Source organism: Lepidochelys olivacea (genome assembly GCF_965140295.1).
Source record: "Lepidochelys olivacea isolate rLepOli2 genome assembly, chromosome: 21".
In the NCBI taxonomy this organism is placed as follows: Eukaryota; Metazoa; Chordata; order Testudines; family Cheloniidae; genus Lepidochelys; species Lepidochelys olivacea.
The window spans coordinates 2,084,319-2,110,442 of NC_140431.1; the positions used below are offsets into that span (position 1 = coordinate 2,084,319).

Here is a 26,124-nt window from a genome sequence, read left to right on the forward strand (position 1 = left end):
CAAATGACACTCGATCCTTTTGCTCCTGTCCTATCTGAAGCAGTTTTCCAGCTGAAAACTGTGATGTTTCCTGCTCAGCTGAAGCTCCTGAATTATAGGGGTCTGTTTGATGTTTAATGGGAGTGCAGTGATGCAACTAATTAAATCGGCAGCCTAGAGTCCAGGGTTCCTATCCAGGCGGATGCCTTACCACTTCCATCCAGCAACAACTACCCACCATCAGGCTTCTGAAACAAGTAATCAGCCAGGGTACCAGGCACCAGGATAAAGAGAGTCACAGAGCTGAAGGCCAGACGAGATCATTACAATTGTCTAGTCTGACCTCCTGCATAGCACAGGCTAGAGAGCCTCACCCAGTGATTCCTGCATCATGTCTATTACTTGGATGAGCTAGCGCAGGTCTTTCAGAGAGACATCCAATCTCGATGTAATGCGTTCAAGTGCTGGGACACACACCATTTCCCTAGGCAAGAGGCAACGGATCAGCAACATAAAAACCGAAAATATCAAGCTGCTGCTGTCAGTCCACACGATGACACACCCACTAGTAATTCTTTCAGCAAGTTAACCACAAAGCTGGGGAATACCCACACACAAAGGTCTCAGGTGACTACACATGCTTGCCCACACAGGCGTTCAACAATGAGCTTGTATCCACGTGAGGATGGCGCTCTGATGATCAGCGCTAACAACTTCAATCTGGATAATAACGTCTTACTAAGAGCATTATATGGACCAACAAACCCAGCTTGCCAATTAGAGGCCACCAACCTGTGCAGGGGATTAATTTCCCGGTGAGCCATTCTTCACCAAAGTGCTTCCCTATTCCATTTAGAAATGTCTTAATTTTAGCACTTGATTTATGTGGCTATTTAAATCCAACCTCGTAATCAAGGAAGCGGTGCTAGATCCTGACAGGTTAGCATTCTCCGTGCGCTAGGTGGATGTTAGTGATTAGATCTTCTTTCAAAAGCCAGATGTTTAAAATTCATTGTTTTCTTGAATTTGCACAGGCTAATCTGAAAATCTGAAGTGGAGGTGGGAGGAGAGACTGCAAATCCAAGAGGCTGGAGGACTATGGTATTCATTCCAACCCATGGCAGTTGACATCACAAACCACCACTGCTGTGGTTTCGAATACCTCCAAAACCTGGCCAATCATGGCAATCCATCCACGATCCTACATTTAGTGATGACTTCGAGCTCTTCTGTGTGTGTGTATGGGGACATTACTGAGGGTTTTATTCCAGTCTTCCCCTTGCTAAGAAGTAGTGTGACCTGGTGAATAGGGCATGGGGCTAGGAGTTCCATTTCATCGCTGATCTACTATGATACCCTGGGCAAGGCACATAGCCCGCAAGCTCTGTGGCCCCAGGACTGTCTCCCAGTCTGTGTCTGTACAGCACCCAGCACAAGGAGGCCCTGATCTTGGCTGGGGTCTCTAGGAGATGCTGAGTTTCCTGTTTGCTCACCATGTTGCCAGCTATCGCGAGTCTCACAGTAATTGGTGCTTTTCTCAAAGCCTTGGCTCCTAGAGTTATGTTATTACACAAGGATCTCAGCTTTCATTTAAAGAAACAGTGAGTTTCTAGCTCTCCTGGTTGCAGAGAAAAGCTGGAGAATATGACCCCTAAAGTTTCAAAAAACAGAAGACAAATAAACAGAACGCAGGCACATCTTACTTTAAAAAAAAGTCACATGGTTTTTAAGCCAACATTCTGATGGTGGGGGGGGGGGTCCCAATCTCTCCTTTACAGAATTTGCAACTGCACATGAATCGTGTGGGCAAATCACTTGTGCCTCTAACGCTCTGATCTGCTCCCACAAACAGGTGTTAGCGACACAAGTGCCCAGTTCTGCCTCTGCAGTTCAATTCCAGATGCAAAAATGTGAGGGCAGATTTTCAGGGTCAAACTGCACCCACAATTGGGAGCCCGACCTTTAGAAAATTTGGCACAAAATATAACCCCTGTTAACTGCCTCCCCAAATGAACCAGGGGGAGGCAGCTGGAGAAGAAAACCCATCAGCAGATTGAAACTCATTGTACAAGCTGAAGGAGACTCAAGCCACACCCGGAAGAAATGAGAATCACGCACCAAAAGTGAGAACTTCTTTCAATATCATGAAAATCAGGGAGTACGGAAAGAAATTTATAGAGAGACACAGATTGGGCCAAACCCAATAGTTCTAGCTCAGTCGTTAGCCAGATTGCATTCCCTCTGTCCGCATTTGGAGTTTTGCCTGAGTAAGAACTTCAAGATTTAGCCCGTTACGGATAGCTCTTTACCTGGGTGTAACATATCCATACACAAAAATACACAGATGTACACACACGCACATCACAGACATGAACACATAGCATGTTTCTTCACAAACATATGTACAAAGCAGTGTAGAATCTGGATTTAAGTCACACCACACAAATAGAGCTAAGCATTTGCTCTGTTTCGAGTCTGTGGTTTATTCATTTCAGGCCTGATTTTCACACCCTGGCAGTTCTAGACGACTTTTTTGGGAGTAGCTGGGGTGCTCACCACACCTTTGAAAATGGGACCACTTATTTCAATGCCTAAACTGGAATATAGGCACCTAATTTTAGGCACCAGTGTGTGCGCCATTGTCCCCAGGTTGTATATTCTCTTATCCTCTTGGAAGGAACAAAGACCTGTTTAAAGTATCTGCTAGCATGTTCCTGATCACTCCAGCTGCTCATGTCTGGATCTCAAGACATGTCATGACTTTCAACTCTGTGGTATGTGATTTGGACAGAAGTGAAGGTTTGCTACCCGTGGTCTATCTGTCAGTCTCCATCCAGATTAACACTGGGGATGTGCAGTGATAACAAACAGAGCATTATGCTAAAATTAAAACCTCTATGGATTTATCTAACTGAATAAACACATCTGCAAACACTGCAAATCCTGCAAATCCAGCAAGCTCCAGCCAAAGTATGTCTGATAGGAATATTTCCCTAGCCAGGGCTGCATTTTCAGTTTCAGACTTCACAACCAACAATCAAAGATCACATCTGGGACATCACTCAAGTAGATATCCTGGGAAGCCCTGAGCTCTTGCTAAAGATAATTCCAGAGATGATTATGGAGGTTTATCATCATATGCACCTGTTATAGGTTACAAAGTGAGTAAAGCAGGTAAGTGCTGACTAGCTGGTTGAGACAGTCACATTGGGAGACATGTTGGTTTTAAGGATGGGGATTACGGGATTAGAACTGTTTTAACTGTCAGGGAAAATGTCAGAAATGGGGAAAGGGTTAGGTGTAGGGTCATGCAAGAGCATATTCAGTTTAATCCTTAAATATCGTCTCTCCCAAACACAGATCGTATTACAGTGTCTGGTCTCCAGCCACAGTACCATCTCTAGCCAGGGTTAATGGTTCTGTCTGGATTTCAGTTATAAGCCCCTATTCTGGATCTCTTTACTTTGTGACCATCGCTCCTTTCTTGGCTCACACTGAGGCAGTTGTGCATATCACAGAATATAATGCAGCTCAAAACAGGTCTGAAGTTTTATGCTGGCAGCTGGGTGCAGGGGAAGGCTGGGCTGACTGGCACAGAGCAGCACGGGCAGGAGAAAAAGAAGCCTCTCATTTTCTGGAACCACGATGGGCTGCCAGTTAAAAAGCTTGAAGTCTGTGGCAGAACGGAGAAGAACAGGGGGAACAAACATGAAGACAAGGGAGACCAAGTGGGATACATTAGCTGAATCTTAAAATTTCCAGGGCGAGTTTGATTGCTCAGAGTCAAGTCAGGCTTCCCCCCTGCCAAACCAGTTGATCCAAACCACTCAAGGGGTTTGCTTTCAAAGGAGACACGGAAAATAAACTGCAGGGCAGAATGAACAAACTGCATTTACAGCCCAGCATCTCCAGGTTCCCCAGACAGGCTCAGCTGGGATTGGAGCTGTGGCTGCCTACGTTCCCTCTCCCCAGACAGTTGCTTATTATTCATTTCCTTGATCTCTCTCTCTCTGTAATTCCTACACTGTAAGAGAGACACCACGCAACAAAGTAACAGGGTTCAGGCCCCTGTACCAGGCTGAAGAGGTGCTGTCCAGGCTGTACACCATGATGGCTGTGGATCTGCAGTGAGCAGCCACTCAGCTCTAGCTGGGGCAATCAGGGATCGTGCCAACGATGCAAACTCAACCCGGAATCCTGTGAAGTTGTAACGGTCTGTGTTTCCTCTGCCCAGCACTCCAAACCACTTGCTTCGGAGATGGCGTAGGAAGTGGGACACATCTGTGTCTGCTGGATTCTGATGTGTGTGTAATTAGACAGACCCACCCAAAAATCTGTGCGAACGTAAACTTATGGCTGTGGCCGTGTATTTCCGCCCAGCAACGCAAACACTAGAGAGCAAGGAAGCCATGAGGGCAGCATTTTCACCTAACCCAGTACCAGTCTCCAAGCATTAGTCCTTTGCCATCCCGCTACAGAGCCCCACCACTACATTACTGACTCTCCCATGCAGTCGCTTTGGCCCAGACCCTCAAAAAATTCTGATCAGTCATACACAATACATACTCTTAACATTCGGATACACACAGAGATGATATTGAGGTTCACAGATAGGGGATGGTTCGTAGGTATACTCAGGATATGATGTATAAGGAAATCACAACATGTCAGAGCGAGGTGTACTGCCATGTGATTTGAGTTCTACATCAGTCCACGCTCCGTTCATATTTTAAGATTACCTTCACAACCGGAGGGATAACATTTTATATTTTTAATGCAAGCTTAAAGTCTAGAGTGTCTATCTGATGACAAATGTACTTCATGACAATAACTCTGACCTAGATAGAAATGGTTATGACTAACAGTATTCAGCAATCAAAAATTAACACATTAATAGACTTGAAACATAGATGCCTTAGATTTTGCTATAGTCAAGAAGTGAACCAGTTTTCAAATCCAAACATTCAGAGCCAAAAAATGGTTAGACTCACCAAACAATAATTCCGAAAGGGCCCATTTTAAAATAATTACAACTCAGAGCCCAGTTAACACATTTACTGGCAAACTGCTCAGAAAAGTCGAGTGCCTAAGGCGAAGTGCCGTAAGTTTTCTGAGGCTACACAACCCTATCCACACAAAGAGCTGCAGTCCCTGCTGTACGTGAAAATCCCAACACAGCCTTACCTACGGTGTCTCCTCTATTGGAGAGAACACATACATCCCACTGACCTATTTTTATTGGCTTCTGCAGGGGGCTATGAGGAAGCCCCATGTTACTGCTGTGAGTCCATGAGGCTCTCGATTCACTGAGCCCAACCCTTGTGTTGGGCAGGACATTACTCCCGCTAGCATGGTTTCAGCCAGTCTCTTCCTGAGTCCAGTGACAGGACTTTGTCCTCAGCCCCTGATTATCTAAGATCGTAAGAATGGCCATACTGGGTCAGATCAAAGGTCCATCCAGCCCAGTATCCTGTCTGCCGAGAGTGGCCAATGCCAGGTGCCCCAGAGGAAGTGAACCTAACAGGTAATGATCTAGTGATCTCTCTCCTGCCATCCATCTCCACCCTCTGACAAACAGACACTAGGGACACCATTCCTTACCCATCCTAGCTAATAGCCATTAATGGACTTAACCTCCATGAATTTATCTAGTTCTCTTTTAAACCCCATTATTGTCCTAGCCTTCACAACCTCCTCAGGCAAGGAGTTCCACAGGTTGACTGTGCACTGAGTGAAGAAGAACTTCCTTTTATTTGTTTTACATCTGCTGCCCATTAATTTCATTTGGTGGCCCCTTGTTCTTATATTATGGGAACAAGTAAATAATTTTTCCTTATTCACTTTCTCCACACCACGCATGATTTTATAGACCTCTATCATATCCCCCCTTAGTCTCCTCTTTTCCAAGCTGAAAAGTCCTAGCCTCTTTAATCTCTCCTCATATGGGACCCGTTCCAAACCCCTAATCATTTTAGTTGCCCTTCTCTGAACCATTTCTAATGCCAGCATATCTTTTTTGAGATGAGGAGACCACATCTGTACGCAGTATTCAAGATGTGGGCGTACCATGGATTTATATGAGGGCAATAAGATATTCTCCGTCTTATTCTCTACCCCTTTTTTAATGATTCCTAACATCCCGTTTGCTTTTTTGACTGCCGCTGCACACTGCGTGGACTTCTTCACAGAACTACCCACGATGACACCAAGATCTTTCTCCTGATTAGTTGTAGCTAAATTAGCCCCCATCATATTGTACGTATAGTTGGGGTTATTTTTTCCAATGTGCGTTATTTTACATTTATCCACATGAAATTTCATTTGCCATTTTGTTGCCCAATCACTTAGTTCTGTGAGATCTTTTTGAAGTTCTTCACAGTCTGCTTTGGTCTTAACTATCTTGAGCAGTTCAGTATCATCTGCAAACTTTGCAACTCTATTGCATCCTGGCTGAGCACTACCAAGGTGCTGCAGTGCAGTTGACGGGGTCTGGTGGCAAGCTGGGTTAATAAAGCAATGGCAACTTCATAGCCAAGAATGAAGCCAGTAAGACTGTAAATAATCACTTTGTCCCATCCCCAAACCACTCATTGGAACCCCCCCATCCAAGACACTCAGATGCTGTAGACTTGGGTTAGCATGCAGGGGTGTTATGAATGAAATAAGATATACAACTCGCCCTACCTGAATGGCTTCTGTGATGTGATGAGGCCAGTGTCAATCTTCCCCATAGCGTGATAAGGCAGAGAGTGAGCACCAATACCCATTTGCTCAAACTTTGTATGTCTCTTTCACTCATTCTACCAAAAACAAAAAGAAAGAGAGAGATGCAAAAAGAGAGAACTCCAGCAATGTGCAGCAGGCCAGGGGACGGGTCTGAGGAGGGAGGTGGGTTAGAGGCAGCAGCATGCTGCTAGAACGAAATCTCGGCGAGGTGGCACTCGCTGTCCCAGAACGCAGCGGAGACACACAGGATTAAAGACGGAATTGCTGCAGAAGACCAAGCCCTGCCCACGCTTTGTTCACAGAGCGCACACACACAATGCACAGAGCTTGGGAGGTATCATTATTCCCCTTTCACTAAACCCTCTCATCCACTTGGGTGCCTTCCACCAGCAACGCAGCCTCTGCCCTTCTACCCTGGGAGCTGCCCTTGCTAGGGACAGAGATGGGAGTCCTAGAACTGCTCACTTGGGAGAGATGCCTGAATCTGACCACATGCTTCTTTTTCACTCCTGCACAGTGAGACAAGGGGCTCATTCTCCTGTTCAAGGGGGGATGCCTCTTCTCAGGCCTTCCCAGCTGCCGCATTACCTCGGTCTCTCTTCTCTCTTTAAAGGCAGCAGCAGCATGGAGGCGGTGAGAGGGAACCTACCTTCTGGGGTGGTGCTTAAAAGGACAGATTCTGCTTCTCGTTATACCGGCCTAACCCCCCCCGACTCCAGCGGAGCTACTCTGGATTTACACCTGGGCAACTGGCACCACATTTGGCCCAAAGTATTTTCATGCTTAGAAAACAGAGGGCAAAAACGCACCTTGTCATTTCAGGTGAACACCCCTGGAGGGAACCCACCCACCCACCAGCATGCGCCATTCAGAACTCACCCTTGTCGCAGAGATCTGTTCAGATTTCTGAAAGCAATATTGTCTGTTCAAGCAAGAAGAGGCCGTGCCATTGACCCAGTCGCATTGGCAGAGATATTTACCTCTTACTGGGGTTTCGCAGCCACTGCCTCTGCATTCGCCAGTCTCCGACAGATCTGCTCTTTACAGAAAAGGGCGAACATCAGGGCATCTGAAAGCAGAGAGAGAAACAGCCACTTGAATAATGACATCGTCTATGAGCGCTCCACCTGAGCAAATCAGAAAGGATCACAGCTCCTTGGGAGCAAGCTGACTTGGAATGACCCACAGCTGCAATTATTCAGGCATCGCAATCAAATCCTCTGTGCCACCAGGAGGGCCCAGCATTCCCACCCTGTGGCTCTGAAAATACAGGTTTCCTACTCAGCACGGCAATGGAGCAGGGCCCCTAGGTCACGCGGAGGGAGGAGACAGTATGTGCCTGCGCAGAGCACTCATCGTCCATTTGTAGGAGGCCATGCACACACCCACTCACACCCTGCACACCCACATCCTCTCTCACACCCACATCTCTCTGGTTCTGACCAGAAATCCCACGCTGCACCTGAGAAACCTTTCCCGAGGAAAGCTTCATTGAAGCTGATACGTTTACGCAAAAAGTTTTGCTTTCAACAAATTGACATTTTTCCAACCAAAAAAAAGTGTCATTGAAAAATTCCTGACCAGCTGTTCTCATGACATAATACACTGAACTAATTTCAGCCAAAGACCAAACCAGCCACCCAATCGAGAAACCAATCCTTTAAATGATTCAAGGAGACGCTTAAAAATCCCTTAAATACTCCAGTGGTCCTAATTCTGAGCTTATTTATCCCAGTTTTAAACTCCGTTGATTTCAGCGGCGCTATTCTTGATTTCACTGGTGTCACTGTTATCAGAACCAGACCCAATATACACCCACGCTACGCACGTAGCGCAGACACGCTGAACAGATTCGGAGTATAAGTAAAATGAGAGAGTAAACTAACAGTGAGATATTTTCACAGCATCTGCCTTCACTGGACAGGGGCTGACCCCCACATTATCATTATGGGAGCACTGTGGATCAGAGCCACGCTGCACGAGACACTGTACATACACCGATTGGTAGACAGCTGCTGCTTTGAAGAGTTTGCATTCTAGGTAGAAAAGAGAGACAAATGCTTGCAGAAGGGGCCATCATTCTCCCTGTTTTACATATGGGGAAACTGAGGCACAATGCAATGACATGACTTGCCCAAGGTTACATAAGCAGACTGTGGAAGAGCTGGGAACCGACCTCTGACCTGCTGAGTCCCAGTCCAGCATCTCAACCACAGGACCGACTTTCCTTAGGAACAGCTGCAGCATTTGGTTTGTAAGACTGCCACAAATAATACATGATCCATACATACAGACTTACATTGGTTCCCCCAACGGTAAGACATAGCACTTACTTACCACCTGCCCTGATTACACAGTGAAACGAGGGACACAGGAAAACCGCACTGTGCTGGCAGAGACAAAACTTTTATGGGCAGGTCTCCTGGGAATCTCAGCAGTGGCCTGGCAACACGAGGCACCTGCAGAGGGCAGACACTGCACCTGGACATCGCTACCCAGAGCCACAGGCTGCCCAACCACAGCCAGAACTCCGTCATAGGACCACGCGGGTTCGGAAGAGACCTCCGGAGCCAGCTCTCCGCTCAGCAGCTGCGCGCTCCAGCCCTGCCTCTCCTCAGCCCGCTGGGGACACCCTGTTGTGCTCCTCCAGCACCCAGCCCAGGCGAGCTGTGCCTGCCCTAGGGCAACGACTTGATAGGAGATAAATGCAGCTGCTTTGCTCCGAACTGTGTGTCAAAAACAGAGGGACCAAGCAAGGGCCACAGCCCGCTGGGGGACCCCTGGCCACCTCCCAGGCAGGTGGGGGTTTCCCTGAGCATGACTCGGCTCCTCCATCAGTCAGCATGCCCTGGAGCAGCCCTGGCCCCCTCTAGCGAATCTGGGGCTGGTGACAGACTGACGCCTCTGGAGAGCCAGTCCTCTAGCGGGCCGAAGAACAGCTACCTCTCAGGTGGCAGCAGGGCCGCCTTCCCCCGTACCCGGCTCCCTGCCCTGGAGAAACCAGCTCGACAGGGAAGTGGGGAGCTCAGTCTCAGCCCTGGCACCTCTGCTGAGGCCTCCAATGGGGGTAATTAGGGCTCACAGGGAGGAGAGGGGGTGGCTGTGTGATGCTGACACCTGTCGCTAGGGACTATTGTAATCATTTCTATGTTGGGAGAAGCACCAACGGAGGTCAGGGCCCGGCTCTATGCAGAAATCTAGGGAGACGCATCCCTTGCCCCACGGGTCCTGACAAGACAGACAAGGGATCCAGGGACTGGCCCACGGTCACAGGTGGATCCTGTGAGCAGCAGGAACTGAGCGCACAGCTCCTGCGTGCCACTCCAGAGGGCCCCCCAGGTAACTCGGGGCTGATTTTTCAAACAATTTCAAGGTTGTAGAATCTGGATTTTGGGGGGTCTTTTTAATGTTTGTGCAGGAAAAAATATCACAGCATGCAGCCAGGGACTGATCCAGCCCTCAGCCCTGTGGTACCTGAGCACCCTCCCGGGAGTAGCTGAGAGCCGGCAATAACAACCCCTAAGGCCTACTGAAAGGCCCAGGTCACTGACAGCAGCCCTCACACACAGATGACCAGAACCCGAGTCCCCTGCTCCTAGCTCAGGGCCCTAGTTAGGGGGACGCCCTGTCTCCCAGCCCCTAGCTCCACAGCAATGGTGCTACAGCCCGCCCCAATGTGCAGCACATGAAGGGGAAGTGTGCAAACATCGATGCACCCACTGCATGGAGCCTTCCGCACGCTGCAGGCTGTGCCCACAGAGCAGGACAGGATGCACTGGCAGGTGCAGAGCAGTCATGTCACCTCCGTTCCTTGCGTGAAATTAAAAAAATAAATCAACATTTTACTTTCTGCAGCTTTAAATAGATCTCTCTTAATATTTATGGCCGTGGGGTGGGGATGGCTCAGAGCGCCGGAGCGAGGAGAAAGCAGCAATCAAGGTAACAGCCTCGATAGCAGAAAGTCCATTCTGCATCTGAAAGGTAAAATGACAACTTCATGGCCCTGTTTATTGCCTGCTGGGACCTGACAGGGTCCAGGGCAAATAACCACGTCCCCTGTAAAGCTTCGGTGCCAAGCCAGGATTTATTACAGACAAGCTGGAGTCAGTAAATACTATCTGTGCTGATGCAGATGCTCATGAGCAGCTCTGGCTGACCTGACGCAGGGCCAGGCAGCAACCTGCCTCCATCAGAAGAGGCTGACGTGTCCCAGGGCAGCCAAAAACCAGCCCCGTCAGAACAGGCTGATGTGTCCCAGGGCCAGCAGGGAGCTGTGTGCACCGAGTGAGAGGCAGTCCCTGCCCCAAGAAGCTTACATCTAAATAGACAAGACAGGCACAGATGGGAAAAGACTTGCCCAAAGTCACCAGCAGAGCTGGGAAGAAAACTCAGGTCTCCTAAGCTCCAGTCCCGTGTCCTAAACGCGAGACCAGCTACTATCTCTCTCCTGACAGCTAGGCAGGAGCCAGCTGCATAGAAGGAGAACAGTGCCAGCTATAGGGGCACAAGGCTGGAGGCTTTTAAAGCCAGACTGAGCAATTCATTGGAAAGCAGCAATACTCTGTAAGGAACATGCTTTTACCAGATGAATTAAATGGCCCTAAAAGACCTTTCCCACTCGCATTTCTACGATTGACAATCACTAAGCTGGGCCCAGTCTCTCCTTATCCAGACAGGACCTGCCCTTCTACACCCAGCTCTCCGCTGCTTGCCCCATGTGCCAGCCACGTTTGCTCTGGCAGGACCCCGTGACAGGACAGCGGGGCTTTGTTAAAACCCCACCACCCCATCGCAGGGAAGCTGGAATAATGCCTGCCTGTGACAGAGTCACTCTCGTTCCATCAACCCCAGCCAGAGATGGCTCATCCCTTTGTCCCAGTACAATACGCCTGAAGGGGAAGTCAGAGGCCTTCGGAATAGACTGGATTGCACCCTGTGCCAGGCATCTGCAGAAAATGTGCGGGGGGGAGCACTGAGATGGAGGAGGGGAGAGACCATCCTAGGAATCCACCGATAGGTCCCCTCTTCCCCAGCCTCGATGTTAAATTGCACACCTGGCCAGTTCACACATCCAGGTATTGTTCAGGAGCAAAGTCTCAATATTTCCAGCAGAGGCACATGGTTGCCAGCTGGTGGGATTTACCCACCGCTTGCCCTCCTGTCTCCAAACACGTGTGCCCCTGGTTCGCGGGGCATCGCCGCCTCAGAGGGGAAGTTCTTATGGAGCCCCTGCGCTCGGCACTGAAAATACAGGAGCAGGAGACTGCCGGGGAGCTGAGCCTCTCTCCAGGAAAGAACATCCACCTCCTCACTTTAACAGTGCTGTCTGCAGGCCATACGCAGGGACCAACCACCACTGACCCATGGCACGCAATCCTAATCAGCTTGAAATTAATGTCGGTTGCTAAGGAATGTCTGCTCCTTCCCCACTTTACAGAGAAGCATGGTCACAAGACCAAGTGGCTGTAATCCCACACAGATGCACGAAGCAAATCACCACGATGAGCCAGCGGACAGGCAAGGAAATCTGTTGCTGCTGCAGCTCCTGGCTGCTGAGGACCCTGGGAAATGACACCGACTCCAGAGGAAGGAATTTACGAGCCATGCTTGGCAGACCAGGCCGACTCTACTCTGGGCTGCTGGCTGCCTGCCCGTGTGGAATCCTGCCTGGCAGTGCCTTGTCAAGCCCCTTCCTGTCTTTGCTGCCATTTCATTACCTCACACATTTGTACTGGCCCTCAGCACCGCACCTCTGTGATTGCAAAGGGGAATCGCACGGCCTAGGGACTGGAGCAGGGGCTAGGGGTCAGGATTCCTGGGCACTATCCCTGGCTCTGCCACTGAGTTGGACAAGTCACCTAAGTGCTCTGTGCCTCAGTTTCCCCAGCTGTAAGATGAGGTAGTAGTTTGTGAGGCTCAGCTGGCTAGTGCCAATAGAGTTTTTTCCCTACTGGAGCACCAAATGCTGGCATGATGTCCCATGAGCATGAAGCAGCGTGGCACCATCCCCGTATGGCATGGCGGGTCTGCCTGGCAGTGTAAGTGATCCTGTGAACGCTAACCCCTCCAGGAGTGCAGTGACAGGGAGGGAGCGTGCTGCCCTGGCACCATCGCCCCATTGCTTTGGGAAGTCGATCTAAAGAGTAACCCTTCTTCCTCCCCTCCTCCCCAGATTCCAAGTCCCGGGATATTTCTTCCCTTCTATCATGGGTCCCCCTCCCCACCCTCTGCTCGGAGATCGTTCGCTGACACCGTAGGACCTCAGCCAGCTGCAACACACTGGCACTGCCAAGCAAGGGCCATGCTCCCAGGGTCCAAACAGCAGAGTACACTGTGCCCATGGGCAGGCTGCAGGGTACAGAATGGCAGGTGGCCCCTCCAGCACCATGCGGGGAACGTGCCAGGGATGGATCCAAGCCGGCAGAGCAGTGGGCAGCTGTCCTTGTTCAGGCAGCTCTGTGCCTGGCCTGGCTGCTCCATTCTCCCCCGTTTTATTCCCCCCCGTCTCCGGTTGCAGATGCGATTCCTAGCAGCAGCTGGTTCTCTGATGCCACATGCCCATCCCACCAGGCTGGCTGGCACTGGCTGGGTTTTTCGTAACCCAGGACATAGCTGTCCTGGAGCTGAGCACGCATCGCACATGACGCACATCCTCACAGCGCTCCCTGAACAGCAATGAGGGAAGGTGTTGGCTGGCGCCATGCAGCAGGGGCAGCATCTTGGAGCCAGTGCTCAATCTGCTGTCACTGTCAACACCTGCCTCCCTCCTTTTCACTGGAGTGCCCTTGGAAGCGGCACTGGGAGTCAATATGCCTGAGTTCTGTGACCAGCTCTGCCACTGAGTCTCTTAAGTGCTCCGTGCCTCTGTTTCCCTGTTGTAAAATGAAGGGGGGGGCTGCTGAGGCTCAGATGGTTAGTGTCTACAGACTGCCTGGCCTGCCAAATGCCCACGTCCCCGCACACAGCAACAAGTATTGCCACTCTCACCTCAACCTAATGCAGGCGCGCTCGCCGGCGTTTCACGGGGCAGATGGTGGGCGCTGAGGTAGAATAACTGAGCAGGCCGAGCTCGCTTTATGGCCATCTGAACCGGGGAACTGTGCCAAGGACCAGGTGCTGTGGCTTCAGAGATTAATGAGGCTGGTGATCAATTGTCTCCTCTCCCTGCCCCTCTCAGTGCCACCCCATGGGCTCTCCCTCTAGGTCTGACCTGGCCCCCCAGGCTGTACTATCTGAGCACCTCACAATCTTTAAGGCATTTATCCTCCTGGGAGGCAGGGCAGGGCTGCTATCCCCACTGGGCAGAGAGCAGCCAAGTCACTGCCCCAAGGTCACACGGGGGAGGGGGCTACGGCTGAAGCGGGAACTGAACCCATGACCCTTCAGGCCCCTATGCAACAAACCTGCCTCCCTGCTCTGAGCCACTCTGCTGGCGGACAGCCCAGCACAGCCATCCCACGCCACCTGAGCACCCCGGACCAGGCTCCACGGAGGCAGAAGTTACCCAGTGTCCATTTTCTTGCCCCAGAATAAAACGGGCCAGGGGGTTAGCTGCGAAGTGTGGCTAGCAGAGCTAGAACTGCCTTGGAACGGGACTGTCCCTGCATGGTGTGGCGTCACACACAGGAGAAAGAAAGTAAAACCCAGCCCGTCCTGTGGCCCCACAGCTGGCTACTGGGCTGCAGTTCTGCCCTTGCCTGGCTCTCCAGGCACAAACAGAGCCGCTCGCCTTTCCCTTTATTTCCGGCAATCTCCACTCCTCCACCCCCCTTGTTCTGGCTCAACTTCAACAGGACCCTGCGGGGCACTTTGGAGGACAGCATCTGGCCCCTAGCTTGTAAGCCCCATAGCAAGGGGCCTTGCCTTCTTCACTGTCTGTATAGCACCCTGCCCTGCGACGGCACGTACCGAGACAACAAAAGCGAATACATTAATTACAGGAGCCAGCAGTGAGGAGAGGGAAACTGAGGCAGGGCATTCAAGGGACACACCCAAGGTCACACAGCGAGTCAGCATTAGCAGTCAGGAGTTCTCACTGCCACTCGCCTGCTCTAACCAGCTTCGCAGGAAGCGGCACGTCACACACAGCTGAGAAAGAGACAATGCCACCTCCCGCCATCCCCGTCTCTGCATGCGTTATCCTTCTGGACTGCCTGCGGGGAGAAATGACCGTTTGCACGTCTCTCGCCGGCTGGCGCCGACAATACAAACATGAGCTCATCGGACGGATTACCATAGCACACAACACTGAACTGCTCAGAAGGGCTGGGCATTGCACACTGACAGCAGCTGCTTCCACTCAGCGTCACAGCCAGTTTCTCTCCCCCACCAAGAGGGGATGATTTTATTTACTTCTCGCCGGTGAAAGATGGTCCGACTGCAAGACAGAACCCGTCAAACATTTATGGTGCTAATTCAGCAAGGGCTGCCCGTGCACTCTCTACTCATATGAGGGAAAATCCTGGGGAACGTCTCAGGCCTGACACAAACATTCCCGGAGCTCCTCTCTCTCGCGCTTTTCTATGTCATGGTGAAAGAAAAGAAATGGTCTCCAAACCCAAATGTGACAAAACGCTGCCACTCAGTCCCTTGGGGATCCTTCCTATTGGGAAAGGGAGAGCAACTTCCTACCCAGGGTGCAGTTAATCTATCCATGTGTAATGGGGCTCCAGCCCTGCGAGTGAAACACCCTTTGGAGGGCCAGGATGGAAGCTCGGTTGCTGCAATGTGCAGATCCCAATGGGTATTATTAAGGGTATTACCGGAGCTCTTCGAGGCCCCAGCTGAGACTGGGGACTCCTTGCGTGGGACGCTGCCTGAAACGACAGTCCGTGCCCTGGTGAGTTTACAGTCTAATCACACCAGACATACAAAGGGAGGGAAGACAGGAAGGAATATTAGCCCCATTTTACAAGTGGGAAACTGAGGCATCAAAACAAGGGGGCAGGTTTTCACAGGAGCTCAGCACAGCGGGTGCCAACCAGGAAAATCTGGCCGTGTCACAAGGGGGGCTCTTTGGACAATCTGACCTCGTGCAACTTGCCCAGGGTCACACAGGGAACGTGGGGCAGAGCTGGGACCTGATCACAGATCTCCTGAATCCCAGCCCAGTGCCCTAAATGCAGACTCATCCCTCCTTTCTGGAATCCTAGTGAGGATGAAACCTACAGCTAGGGGGCCAGACCCAGGGCTGGCCCCACATACAGTCATGCTGTGAAAAAATTGTCTCCGCAGGAAGAGGATATTCCTCTGTTGAGTGAAAATCCATCAATACCTAGAACCCGCACAGCAAACGCAAGGTGAACGCAGAGCAGGTCCAGAATTCACATAGCGCATTTCCAGCGGGCCTCGGGTAACGGGCAGAGATGAAGCAGAGCAGTGTACCTGTGCGACACTGATCACAGGACTGCAGCCCTTTCCCTCGGCTACCCACGCAGCCCAGCCTCGCTGCCTACCCAGCCCCATGCCACACTGCTGCCCACCATTCTTGGAGTGAAATACTCCATTGTCTCGGCCAGGTCTCCGGTCACTTGTGCTCCTGAGAACAGCACCAGAAGGGGCCCATTAGATTACCTACTCCGAGGCCCTGCATTATAATCTCTCTCTGCCAAGGGCCTTCTCCAGGAGGGGCTTTTCTAGCCAGGATGCGGAAGTGCCAATCACCAAACACCTCCCTGTGGATACAAAGCAGGAGGCAGCAGCAGAGGGCTGGAGGTATCAGAGGGAGCAGACACAACCCCCACCCCGATCATTAGCAAGTTTGTACTGACTGTCCCGAGCACAGAACCCAGCCATGTGGCTGTTCATTTCGGAGACTCCCAGTTCCGAGATCACGGTCTCCCTCCTCTGCCTCGTGCACCCGAGGAGAAGACACCTGCAGAGCTCCTGAATTTAGCAGGTTTCTAAACGGATTTGGCATTTCTACTGCCAATAGGAATATTCACTGTTATGCTAAATAGGACAAAACCGTAGCTGGAATGGGCCTCATATTGCATTGTTATCCATTAGAGTTCAATCAACTTCAGAGGTAGCTGGGACCAGCCACAATTGGAGACAGGATAACGGGCTAGAGGGGCCTCTGCTCTGTTGCAGGAAAACACATCATGCGTCTCTACATCTCAGAGTACACCCGCCCCGCCCACGAAGGTGGAACATACTGGAGCTAGGGTGAGCTAGCTAGCATGGGTAAGCGATAGCTGTGTAGACGGGTGGCACAGCCTCCAGCACGGGTTAGTTCCCGGAGTATGTACCCAGGGGCTGAGCGGCCGTGCACTCATGCGGCTAGCCCAGGCAGCCACATATTCACGGCTATTGTTCCCCATGCTAGCCCAATCAAAGCTAGTATGGGCGTGCCTGACCACGAAAATGGAAATGTTTTGTCAGAATCAGTATTTTCCCAGAGAAAATTTGGATTTTGACAAACCCATGTTTTCAGATGAGAAATTTTTTCAGGCAAAATATTTCACCCAGCTCTATTGATAACCCTTGGGGACAGTGAGCCCTGCCATTTACACCCCATAACAATGAAGTATAGCCCAGTGGATAGTGCACTGGACTGGGAGTCAGGAGACCTGTTTACTTCCAGCTCCACCACTGCCTTGGGGGTTATCTTGGGCAAATCTCTTCCCCTCTCACCTTTAGACTGTGAGTTCTCTGAGCCAGGGGCTGCCTCTTACCAGGTATACTTATGGCACCTAGCACAAAGGGGCTCATTTGCAGTGGGGGCCTTCAGGGGCGACCATAATACAATTAATAACATAATTTACATCGCAAGACAGGCCAGGACTGAACCCCTTCTTGTCCAAAAGCACAGAAACTTGAGTGCCTGTCTGAGTCTCTGCCCTTCCCAAGAGCCCTGCGCAGTTCCCCTGGTTATTACGCTTCCTGCAACACACAGCGATTCATATGCAGCACCCTCTGTTCAATAAATGATTCAGCCGGAGCTCAAAGCTGCTCTCAGTAATGTGAGGCAGGGACTGTAACGTACACCTCAAAACACTCCCCACCATCACTGGTGAGCCAGCCACTGATTATTTCATTACAGCGCTGTGCACACAGGCAGAGTAAATATTTATGAGTGAGGCCGAAGCTGCCAGAGGAAAGGGTGAAATGAAAGACGTCTGGACGTCGTGCACAGGGAATAATTCATGGGGTGGAAAGTGAACTCAACTGGGCCGGAGAAACAACAGGGTTAAATGACAAATAAGCAGTGGGAATTTCACAGGCATTTGCACATGGGGAGGCTCCAGTGGGACTGGGCAGCAGGGGTCAGGGATGCAACAAGCTGTGTGGTCTATAAACTCAGGCTGAGTACAAATTATAGATCTGGAGGCCTAAAGGACAGTTATGATCACCTCTTCTGTTAGCACCTCCTGGCTCCCAAGTAGGAAAGATGAGCCAGCCCAGGACAGCGGGGTGTAACCCAAGACAAACTGGGACAGCAAGGCATGACACAGGATAGCTTCTCTTGGCAGAACTCAGGACATGGGGTTGTTAGCGAGGAGGGTCGTTAACCACACGAGCCATTTCCCAAGGGATGCAGCAGGTTTCAGTTTTTAAATCAAGACCAGATTCTCTGTCTAGCTCAGACACGCTCTACCTCACTCAGAAGCTACTGGACGCCCCAAAGAGATTATTGTGCAGAATCATCTGGTGCAGGTTAGGAAGGAGGTCAGATCAGATAACCAGAATGGTTATCTTCTGGCCTTAAGTCTACAAGACTAAGCCAGCCTGGAATGGCCCAGGGTGACATGGGAGAATGGCACTGCACAGGACGGGACAGCACAGAATGGCAGGGCATGGCCCAGGTGGAATGGAACGGCACGGGACAGCATGGCATGGCATCGCTAGTGTGCAACAAATCCCTGGGGGAGGAGGTTAGACCTGTCACTCCTGTTACAATAACAGACTCAACCCCCGCCTTCTTTAAGCTTCCTTTGAAGAGCGCTCTCCAGGCGCTTGTACTAATGGGATTACCCTGCTTCCTGTATCTATGCCTGGCAGTCACCCCGGCTAATGAGTGGCACGTGGACCACAGATGAGAATTTAGGAGACAGGCCTTCTGAGCACTGAGTATTGTGAGCTGGTGGAGGGGGCTGTGGGGGGCAATGGGGAAGGGGCTAGTTTCTTTCCTTTCCTTCTGCTTGACTCACACATCGAGGCTCTGCCCCTCTCAGCACCCGACTGGATGGGATGCCGGTGGGTTAACTTGCCAGGAGAGCAGCATTCCTCTGCTTTCCCAGGTCCAGCACCCCATCCTCCCACACACAGATCTCAGGGAGCTCTATTCACAGCACACCTCTCACCATTCCCACGTGCACATGGACGGACATTGAATATTAACTAACTGCCCTGGTACAGAGCCTGCAGGGTATCAGCGGGCAGCTACTAGACACACAGCTGTTAACAGGCCCCAATAAGTGCCATCTGTGAGAGGGTGGGAGACACCCGCTAACTCAAAAGAGAGGAGCCGCTGCAACAGTCTCCCTCCCAGCCTTGGCCAGGGTCCTCAGCCTGCCACTGGCCACGGGGAACTGGACTGAGGACGTGCCCTTCAGGGTCGGTGATGGAACCACAGGAAATGTAGAACCATTTCCTCTATCAAGAGTGAAATTACAGCCAGGGACACAGGCCCCCAGAGACCTGGGCCTGACGCAGTGGGTGATCCCAGAGATGGCTCCAGCGTCCCCACCTGAAACAGGGGCTAACAGCACGCCCCTGCCCCTGCGTGGGGCTGAGGCACCGTCAGCATTCGCAGAGCCCTTCGCCCCGGCTCAGCGGCCGAGTGGGTGGGAGCTGCGACCACGTCAGACCGCGGGCACGTGGCAGCCCGAGGACGCAGGGATGATGGTGCTCGGTGCAGCTTGCCAGAGGAGCTGACATTCCCTTAGACATCTCTTAGCCCTGCTCCACACTGGGGCGGGGGGTCGACAGGAATAACGTAGCTGCAGTCGACGTCCTTAGCCCCACTCACCGCCGGGAGTCGACAGCTGCCGCACCCCCGGCGACTGCCTGCACCGCTCCACGGGAGTCCACGGGAGAGCGCTCGGCGGTCGATTATCGCATCTAGACTAGACGCAATAAATCGACCCCCGCTGGCTTGATCGCCGCAGGTCGTGTAGACGCCCTTAGTTAAACTGCTCCTACCCAGAGTGACCTCACCAGGATGCGTTTCAGGGGCATCTCTCGTTCTCAGGAGGAAGCTGCACACACAGATAACTGTCCGTGTCCCTCTCTTCTCCTTACCCGACAGGACAGGGAGAGAGGCTCACACCCCTCTGTAGACTCCAAGTGATCACCGCTCCAGGTTACCTGGCTTGGAAGACTGCCTTGCTTTCGTGGCTTGCTACTCCGGGGCATCAGAAAATCTACGGGAGCCAGTTTGTTCCCTTCGTCACCAAGATGCGTCCCACGGCAGGCAGAACAGCCACCCACAGCAACCTGCCAACCACCCCCACTTTGCCCACACAATTCAGCAAAGCACTCAAAGCCCATGCTTCACTTTCAGTATGTGAATAGCCCTGAGCATCCCATCTGACTCCCTGGCAAGCTCAGGTTCAAACCCAACTGGCTCTAACCTTGCCTTGTATCGGTCTGTGGCAGAGAAATTAAGCTGTGTGCAGTTTATTTCACGGGGAGTCATTTGACCAGTTCCTTAAGAACAGAAGTTCTGTGTGATCGGGGAGAAGCCAAAGATCCGGCATACCCTCTGTATCAGAATGAGGGCTTGCCCCTGCGTTCTCGCCAAAAGCCCCCACCCTCCCCTTACTCCAGTCCTGCCATTAACTATAGAACTACTGACATCCTCCACCCCAGAAATGGCTGCATTTCAGTGATGGGAGAACTGAATCCTGTGTATCCGGTGCGAAAACTCTTTACTGAGTGAAAGCTGCTGTGGCCGTAGTGGTTACTGCATGGATACAGAGCACCGGTGAGCAGTGCTTGTTACACCCCATTCCCGCCCCCCTACACGGATCTTCCTTGCTATTGCTGATTCTGGGGGACACTGAATCTTCTCCCTCCTCCACAAGGCTCTGTGGGGTTCCTTTGGTTTTATCCCCTACACACTGCCTTAATCAAGGTTTGGATCGGTGAAGCCTTGGGCCACCAAACTCTTTCCTACACAAAACGGGCATCCCAGCCTTGCAGATCACCAGAATGGCTTGAGATCCTGCTGTGGACTATCTCTGCTAAACTGGCAGCGCTCTTAACACGTATCCTAGCAGAAGGTGCTGGACTAGCAGTCAGGGAACCTGGGTTCTCTTTCAACTCTGCCACTGACCGGCTGTGCTATCTTTGGCCAGTCACCTCCCCACTCTGGGCCCTGGTTTCCCCTCTCTCCCGGTGTCTATTTAGAGTGTAAGCTCCCAGGGGAGTCTCTCTCTCTCTCTCTCGGGGCATGTACAGAACCTAGCACAACACAGCCTCCCTGAGCCAGTGGGATCCCTGCACTCGGGTCAGGGACTGCATCCTGGGCTGCCAGCGGCTGGTGGGAGGTCCCGCGGGCAGGGAGGAAGAGGGTTTTTTCCCCTAATAATGCCCCCTGAGCCTGTCCTGCGGTAGGCATAGGGACGCAGCCGAGCTGGGAGGAATGCTGGAAAGGAGCAGTAGTGAAATGCCCCAGCGTCGAGGCAACAGTTCAGAGGCAATGCACATTTCTGCTCTGTCCCAGGCTGGATCGAATTACCCACAAGAGGGAGAGGAAAGCTCATCCCAGGGAAGCTGCCTCTGCTCCACGTACCCCATTGTGAGGGCTCAGGCTGTCTTCGTGTGGCATCCTGGAGTCAAGCTCCCACCTTGACCAGGAGAGGAGCGGCTCCAAAACCTTCGCCAATCAAAGGCAGCTCTGCCTACCCCGCAGTCTCTGCCAGAGCCCCTGCTCCAAGGGGTAACCACACAGCCCGAGAGGGACAATCTTCACACAGTCTCTGCTCTAGAGGGCCCCTCCCAGGTGTCACAGCTCCTCTCTCCATAAAAGCTGGCATGGGCCAGGCCTCCCTGCTTCAGCTTCTGGCCAAGAGGGTCAGGAAGAATCGCCCTCCCCTCCACACACCACCACGGTCTCTGCATTCTGGGGGTTCCTGTACCTCCCTTTGCAGCAGCGGGTGCTATGACATCAGAGTCTGCGCTCGGGTCAGACCCAGGGTCTGCCTGTCCCTGTTATTGGGTATTTCTATTTCAGTATCTCCTAAGGTCCCTGTTGGGGAGCAGAGGACCCTGGACTGGCTGCTGTAGAAGCAAGCAGCACAGCACCTAGGTGCGGATCTCCATTCTCCCCGGGGTGGTTTGCATTTCCCCTGCTTACCGCCGTGTTTGCCAGCTGCATTAGATCCCAGCCAAAGCTGCACAGTTCGATAATGAGCCTGGCTCCGAGATTCACCCCCAGTGCTCTCCTGTCTCTCCCACACTTGTGCCTGCCTCCCGTTCGACCTTCGCTCACTTCTCTATCCTTTGCCTGGCTTGTGATCTCTGAGTGCAAGTCATCTTCCTCCCAGCGGCTCTTCACATCCTCAGCTTGCAGACGCCCCACACTCCAGCCCTGCCACTGCTGCTTGGCTGAGCAACGTGGCAGAGATTCAGTGTGTGGAGCCAGCCCTCAGGATGGCCTCAGGCCTGCTCAGCACAGGGATCCGATTATCCCCACAGGAGCACTGGGCAGGTGCCTGGTCTGTGTCTCCGAGATCGGCTGGAAAAGGTTTGTGAAATCTGTAGGGGGGTTGTCTCTCTCTGGCTGGATTTTTGTACAGCTCCCCACCACCACCCACTTTATCTCCCTCCCTCAGGCCTAACCTGACTATTTGCATGCTAGAAAAATACTCATACAAATAGGATTTTACAGCTGGCACAGCGGGAAAGTGACCAGAGGAAAGAACAGAAGCAGAAGGGGTGGAGAAAGGTGTAACTCATGGGGAAATATATCAGCACAGAGATGATCTGGAAAAGCACCGAGGAGATGGCGCATCACAACGCGGGAGATGGGCCACAGGGCAAGAGAGGCCCAGCAAGGCAGGATCACCCGTAACAAGCTGCCCTTTGCTCTGTTTTTTTCGAGTGAATCTGCAGAATACGCCAGGTGCTGGGCACCTTCTCCACCCATTCTGCAAGTGCCCTTCTAACCTGATATATAGCACCTCCTTCTATCTGAGCCCTACCACCTTGCTCCGCCAATGCTCCTTGAACCCGACCCACAGCCCCCCGCTACTCCTGGGATCTCCCTACCCCACACACAGTTCTGCCAATGCCCCTCAGTCTCAGCCTACAGTGCCCCCCACATTATCCCAGTTCTGTGCTCCCCACCCAGCTTTGCAAAGGCACCTGTGTCCTGGGCAGAGCCCCTCCAGAGCTGTGCTGACGCCCCCCGTCAGGATGGACATAGTCCCATGCCCATGGCCACACCCAGCATTGCTGATGCAGCCCAGCAAGGAGGCTGGGTAGACCCTGTGATATACTATACCTTGGGGGAGGGTCTTGTAACCCCCATATTCCTCATCTGTCTAAAACTGTGACATTGCATAAAAAGCATGCCTTGTGAGGCATCAGGGGAAAGGTTATCAGCTAAAAGTCACTGTTCTATCTAAATATGTATATCTTTACTGCATACGAAGTTATGAGAATTGTGTTGTATGTTTGGCACTGAAACATGCTATAAGTTGGGGAACCAGCCAGATATTCGCTCCCCAGAGACAACAGCAAGGAAAGTAACCAACGCCTGGGCGGTGTCAAACAACCCCTTAACAGCCATTGTCCAGCAAGGGAGCTACAATGCCTGAGGCCACACCAGTGCAATTGCTGAACCTTGCCTGGGGACTCAGCAATGCCCCCAGATATGCCTGGACTTGTGTTCTCCAAGCACATGGGACTGAGAGTATAAAACAGAACACAGGGGCCCCGTGCCTGGCCTTTCTCCTGCCCCCACCTATGCTGCAAGCAAGAAGGACACTCAGAAGACTGAAGACTCCAACAGAAGAGACGGGCCCAGGTTTAAGGACAAACCTGTATATTAAGGACTGCAATATCCATTAGGGTGAGAAAAACTGCTTAATCTAGGTGTTGCCCAGTCTAATAGGGTTGAGAGTTTAGACTGCGTGCTTAGACTTTCTTTTGGTAACTAACTCTGACTTTTTGCCTATCACTTATAATCTTTTGTAGTCAATAAGTGTGTTTAACAGTTTATCTTTACCAGTGGGTTTGCTGGAAGCGTTTGGTCAGGGTGCTTGCTCAAGTTTACAAAGGCTGATGTATGTCCACTTTCCACTGATGAAGTGGTGAACCAATTAATAAATTTCCACTGCTCATCTTGAGCAGTGCAAGACGGTATATTCCTGAGGTACAAGGCTGGGAGCTGGGTGGGATTTGGCTGGTGCCTTTCCCTGTGTGATTCATGAGTGGCTCTGGGAGCTTCATGCAACCTAGCTGGGTGTGGGGCTCCATGTGTGTTTGTGCTGAGTGATCACAGCTCCTGGAGGGGGTTGCTGCTGGTCACTAGCAAGGCATTGTGAGAGACAGCCCAGGCTGGAGAGTTGAGGGGGCACAGCGGTCCCACAGTCCCAGACTGCACCCCGGGGATCCCGTCCCAGACCCCATCGCTGAGAGGGGACTTCCCAGTTCTGTCACTGAATCAATTAAATGAATTATTACGCAAGCCAATGCTCTCCGCTTGAAGTGGGCATGAGCTGATGGGATACAACTGGGTGACTCCCTTGTGTAAAGACACATCTAGGCAATTTCAAAAGCTCCAGTCGGTCTGTCACCTAAATCTGTGCTCTGATTTTCACACAATAGCCTGCGTTGTCCTGGCCCCTTCAGAGATGGCACAGCCTAGCGTGGAGATACTGAGACCATTTTAAAAATGTGAACTATTTCCTCGATAAAAAAGGAACCAGCCCTCTCTGCACCACTAGGGCCGATTGTGTACGTCCAGCCAGAGGTGCCCATGCAGCACGCTCGGCCTGCAGCACCACGGCTGGCGCACGAGGGAGCGGGAGCCAGGAGCAGAAATGAAAGGAGGGCGAGGATGCTATGTATTGTGGTCTCACCCTCCCTCCTCCCTGAACTGACGGAGCAGCAGAGGTGAGCAGTGCACCCAGCAGCACACACCGGGCCTGCCTGCCCCGAGACACCCACCCACAGAACGAGAGCAAGAGGCTTCCTCACCCTCTGCATTTCTCAAAGGGAAGAGCCTCGATCTCGCTATCTTCCCCCCCACCCAATGCACCCCCAATACCTCCCAGCCCAGCCGGGGGGGTGGGGAGTGGGAGGGATAGCTCAGTGCGGTTTGAGCATTGGCCTGCTAAACCCAGGGTTGTGAGTTCAATCCTTGAGGGGGCCATTTCGGGATCTGGGGCAAAATTGGGGATTGGTCCGGCTTGGACTAGATGATCTCCTGAGGTCCTTTCCAAGCGTGATATTCTATGATTCACGCACACCCCAGCAGGGCAGGATCCTAATTCTTTGTTACGCATTTCCAATGACTTTTTAGAGAAGCAGTAGGGGCACAGCTGGAGGCCAGGAGCCCAGGCTTCCCCACCCAAAGGCTGGTGGTCAGACCCCCTGGGAAAAGGCCATGCTGCTTGTCACTAGCACGTAGGGGCTCAGGGGCTGGTCACAGGGGCTGTTTGCAGCACCAGGGTCCCTTCCAGCAAAGCATCCTCTGGCAGGGGAATGGCCCAGGGTCGCAGCCCATGACCGCAGGACAGTGAAATGCGGGGGACAGCGGGACTCCTGCCCATTAATGGGCATTGGGGCTTTCCCCTTTGCTGGGAGGATTTAGCCATTCCAAATAAGGCCAAAACTGCTGTTCAGCGCAGCCACACGGTGAGAATGCAGACAGGGGAGCCAAGAGGCCTGGCACTGCCACTGACTCACCTTGTGTCCTTGGGCAAGTCACTTCTACTTTCTGTGCCTCAGTTTCTCCCGCCCCATAATTGGGCTAGTAACGCAACTGGGTGTGCATGCCTGGCAGTTTGCTTGCATTCCCAGGGGGTTGGAGAAGAGTAATTATTTTGCATTAGCCTGAGAGTAGAGGCAAACAGCGGCAAACAGCAACCTCCTGGTGCAGCCATTTTGCAGACCCTGCTCCCAAGCGGGTGATGAGGGTGAAGGAGATCAGGGTGCAGGAGAGCCGCTCTGAGCAGAGATCTGATCCTATTGCAAAGCAGCACTAGACAATTTCAGCGTACAACTCCCCTGGAGGGGAATTGCTCTTGCTGAGCAGGAAGAACTATCCTGTGTCCCCTCCTTCCTGTCAAGTCCGCAGGGTTAAACACCTTGTCAGCCGTGCTTACCAACCTGCCCTCAGCTGCCAGAGCAGGCTGGCTCCATCAGATGTCAGGAAGAGTTCAGCATTATGCAGGGAGGTTACAGTGCATTAATCAGCCTTTTCTCAGGGCTGGACTGCTCCCAGCTCTCCCAGCTCACCCA

General features: G+C 52.1%; 1 protein-coding gene across 2 annotated transcripts in view; it reads right to left on the minus strand.

Moving 5' to 3' along the window:
• Positions 1-26,124, minus strand: part of TAFA3 (TAFA chemokine like family member 3) — a 71,091-nt gene that overhangs the window by 31,656 nt on the left and 13,311 nt on the right. Inside the window, exons 2-3 of one of the 2 annotated variants that reach the window (XM_084611279.1) lie at positions 7,686-7,774; positions 6,664-6,779 (exon numbers count right to left, since the gene is read on the minus strand). In XM_084611279.1, coding sequence (XP_084467405.1) covers positions 6,664-6,779; positions 7,686-7,720 — 151 coding nt within the window. In that variant the 5' untranslated portion in view covers positions 7,721-7,774. Of the gene's footprint in view, positions 1-6,663; positions 6,780-7,584; positions 7,775-26,124 lie in introns of those variants that run through there. The other variant, XM_084611280.1, reaches the window with a different exon arrangement.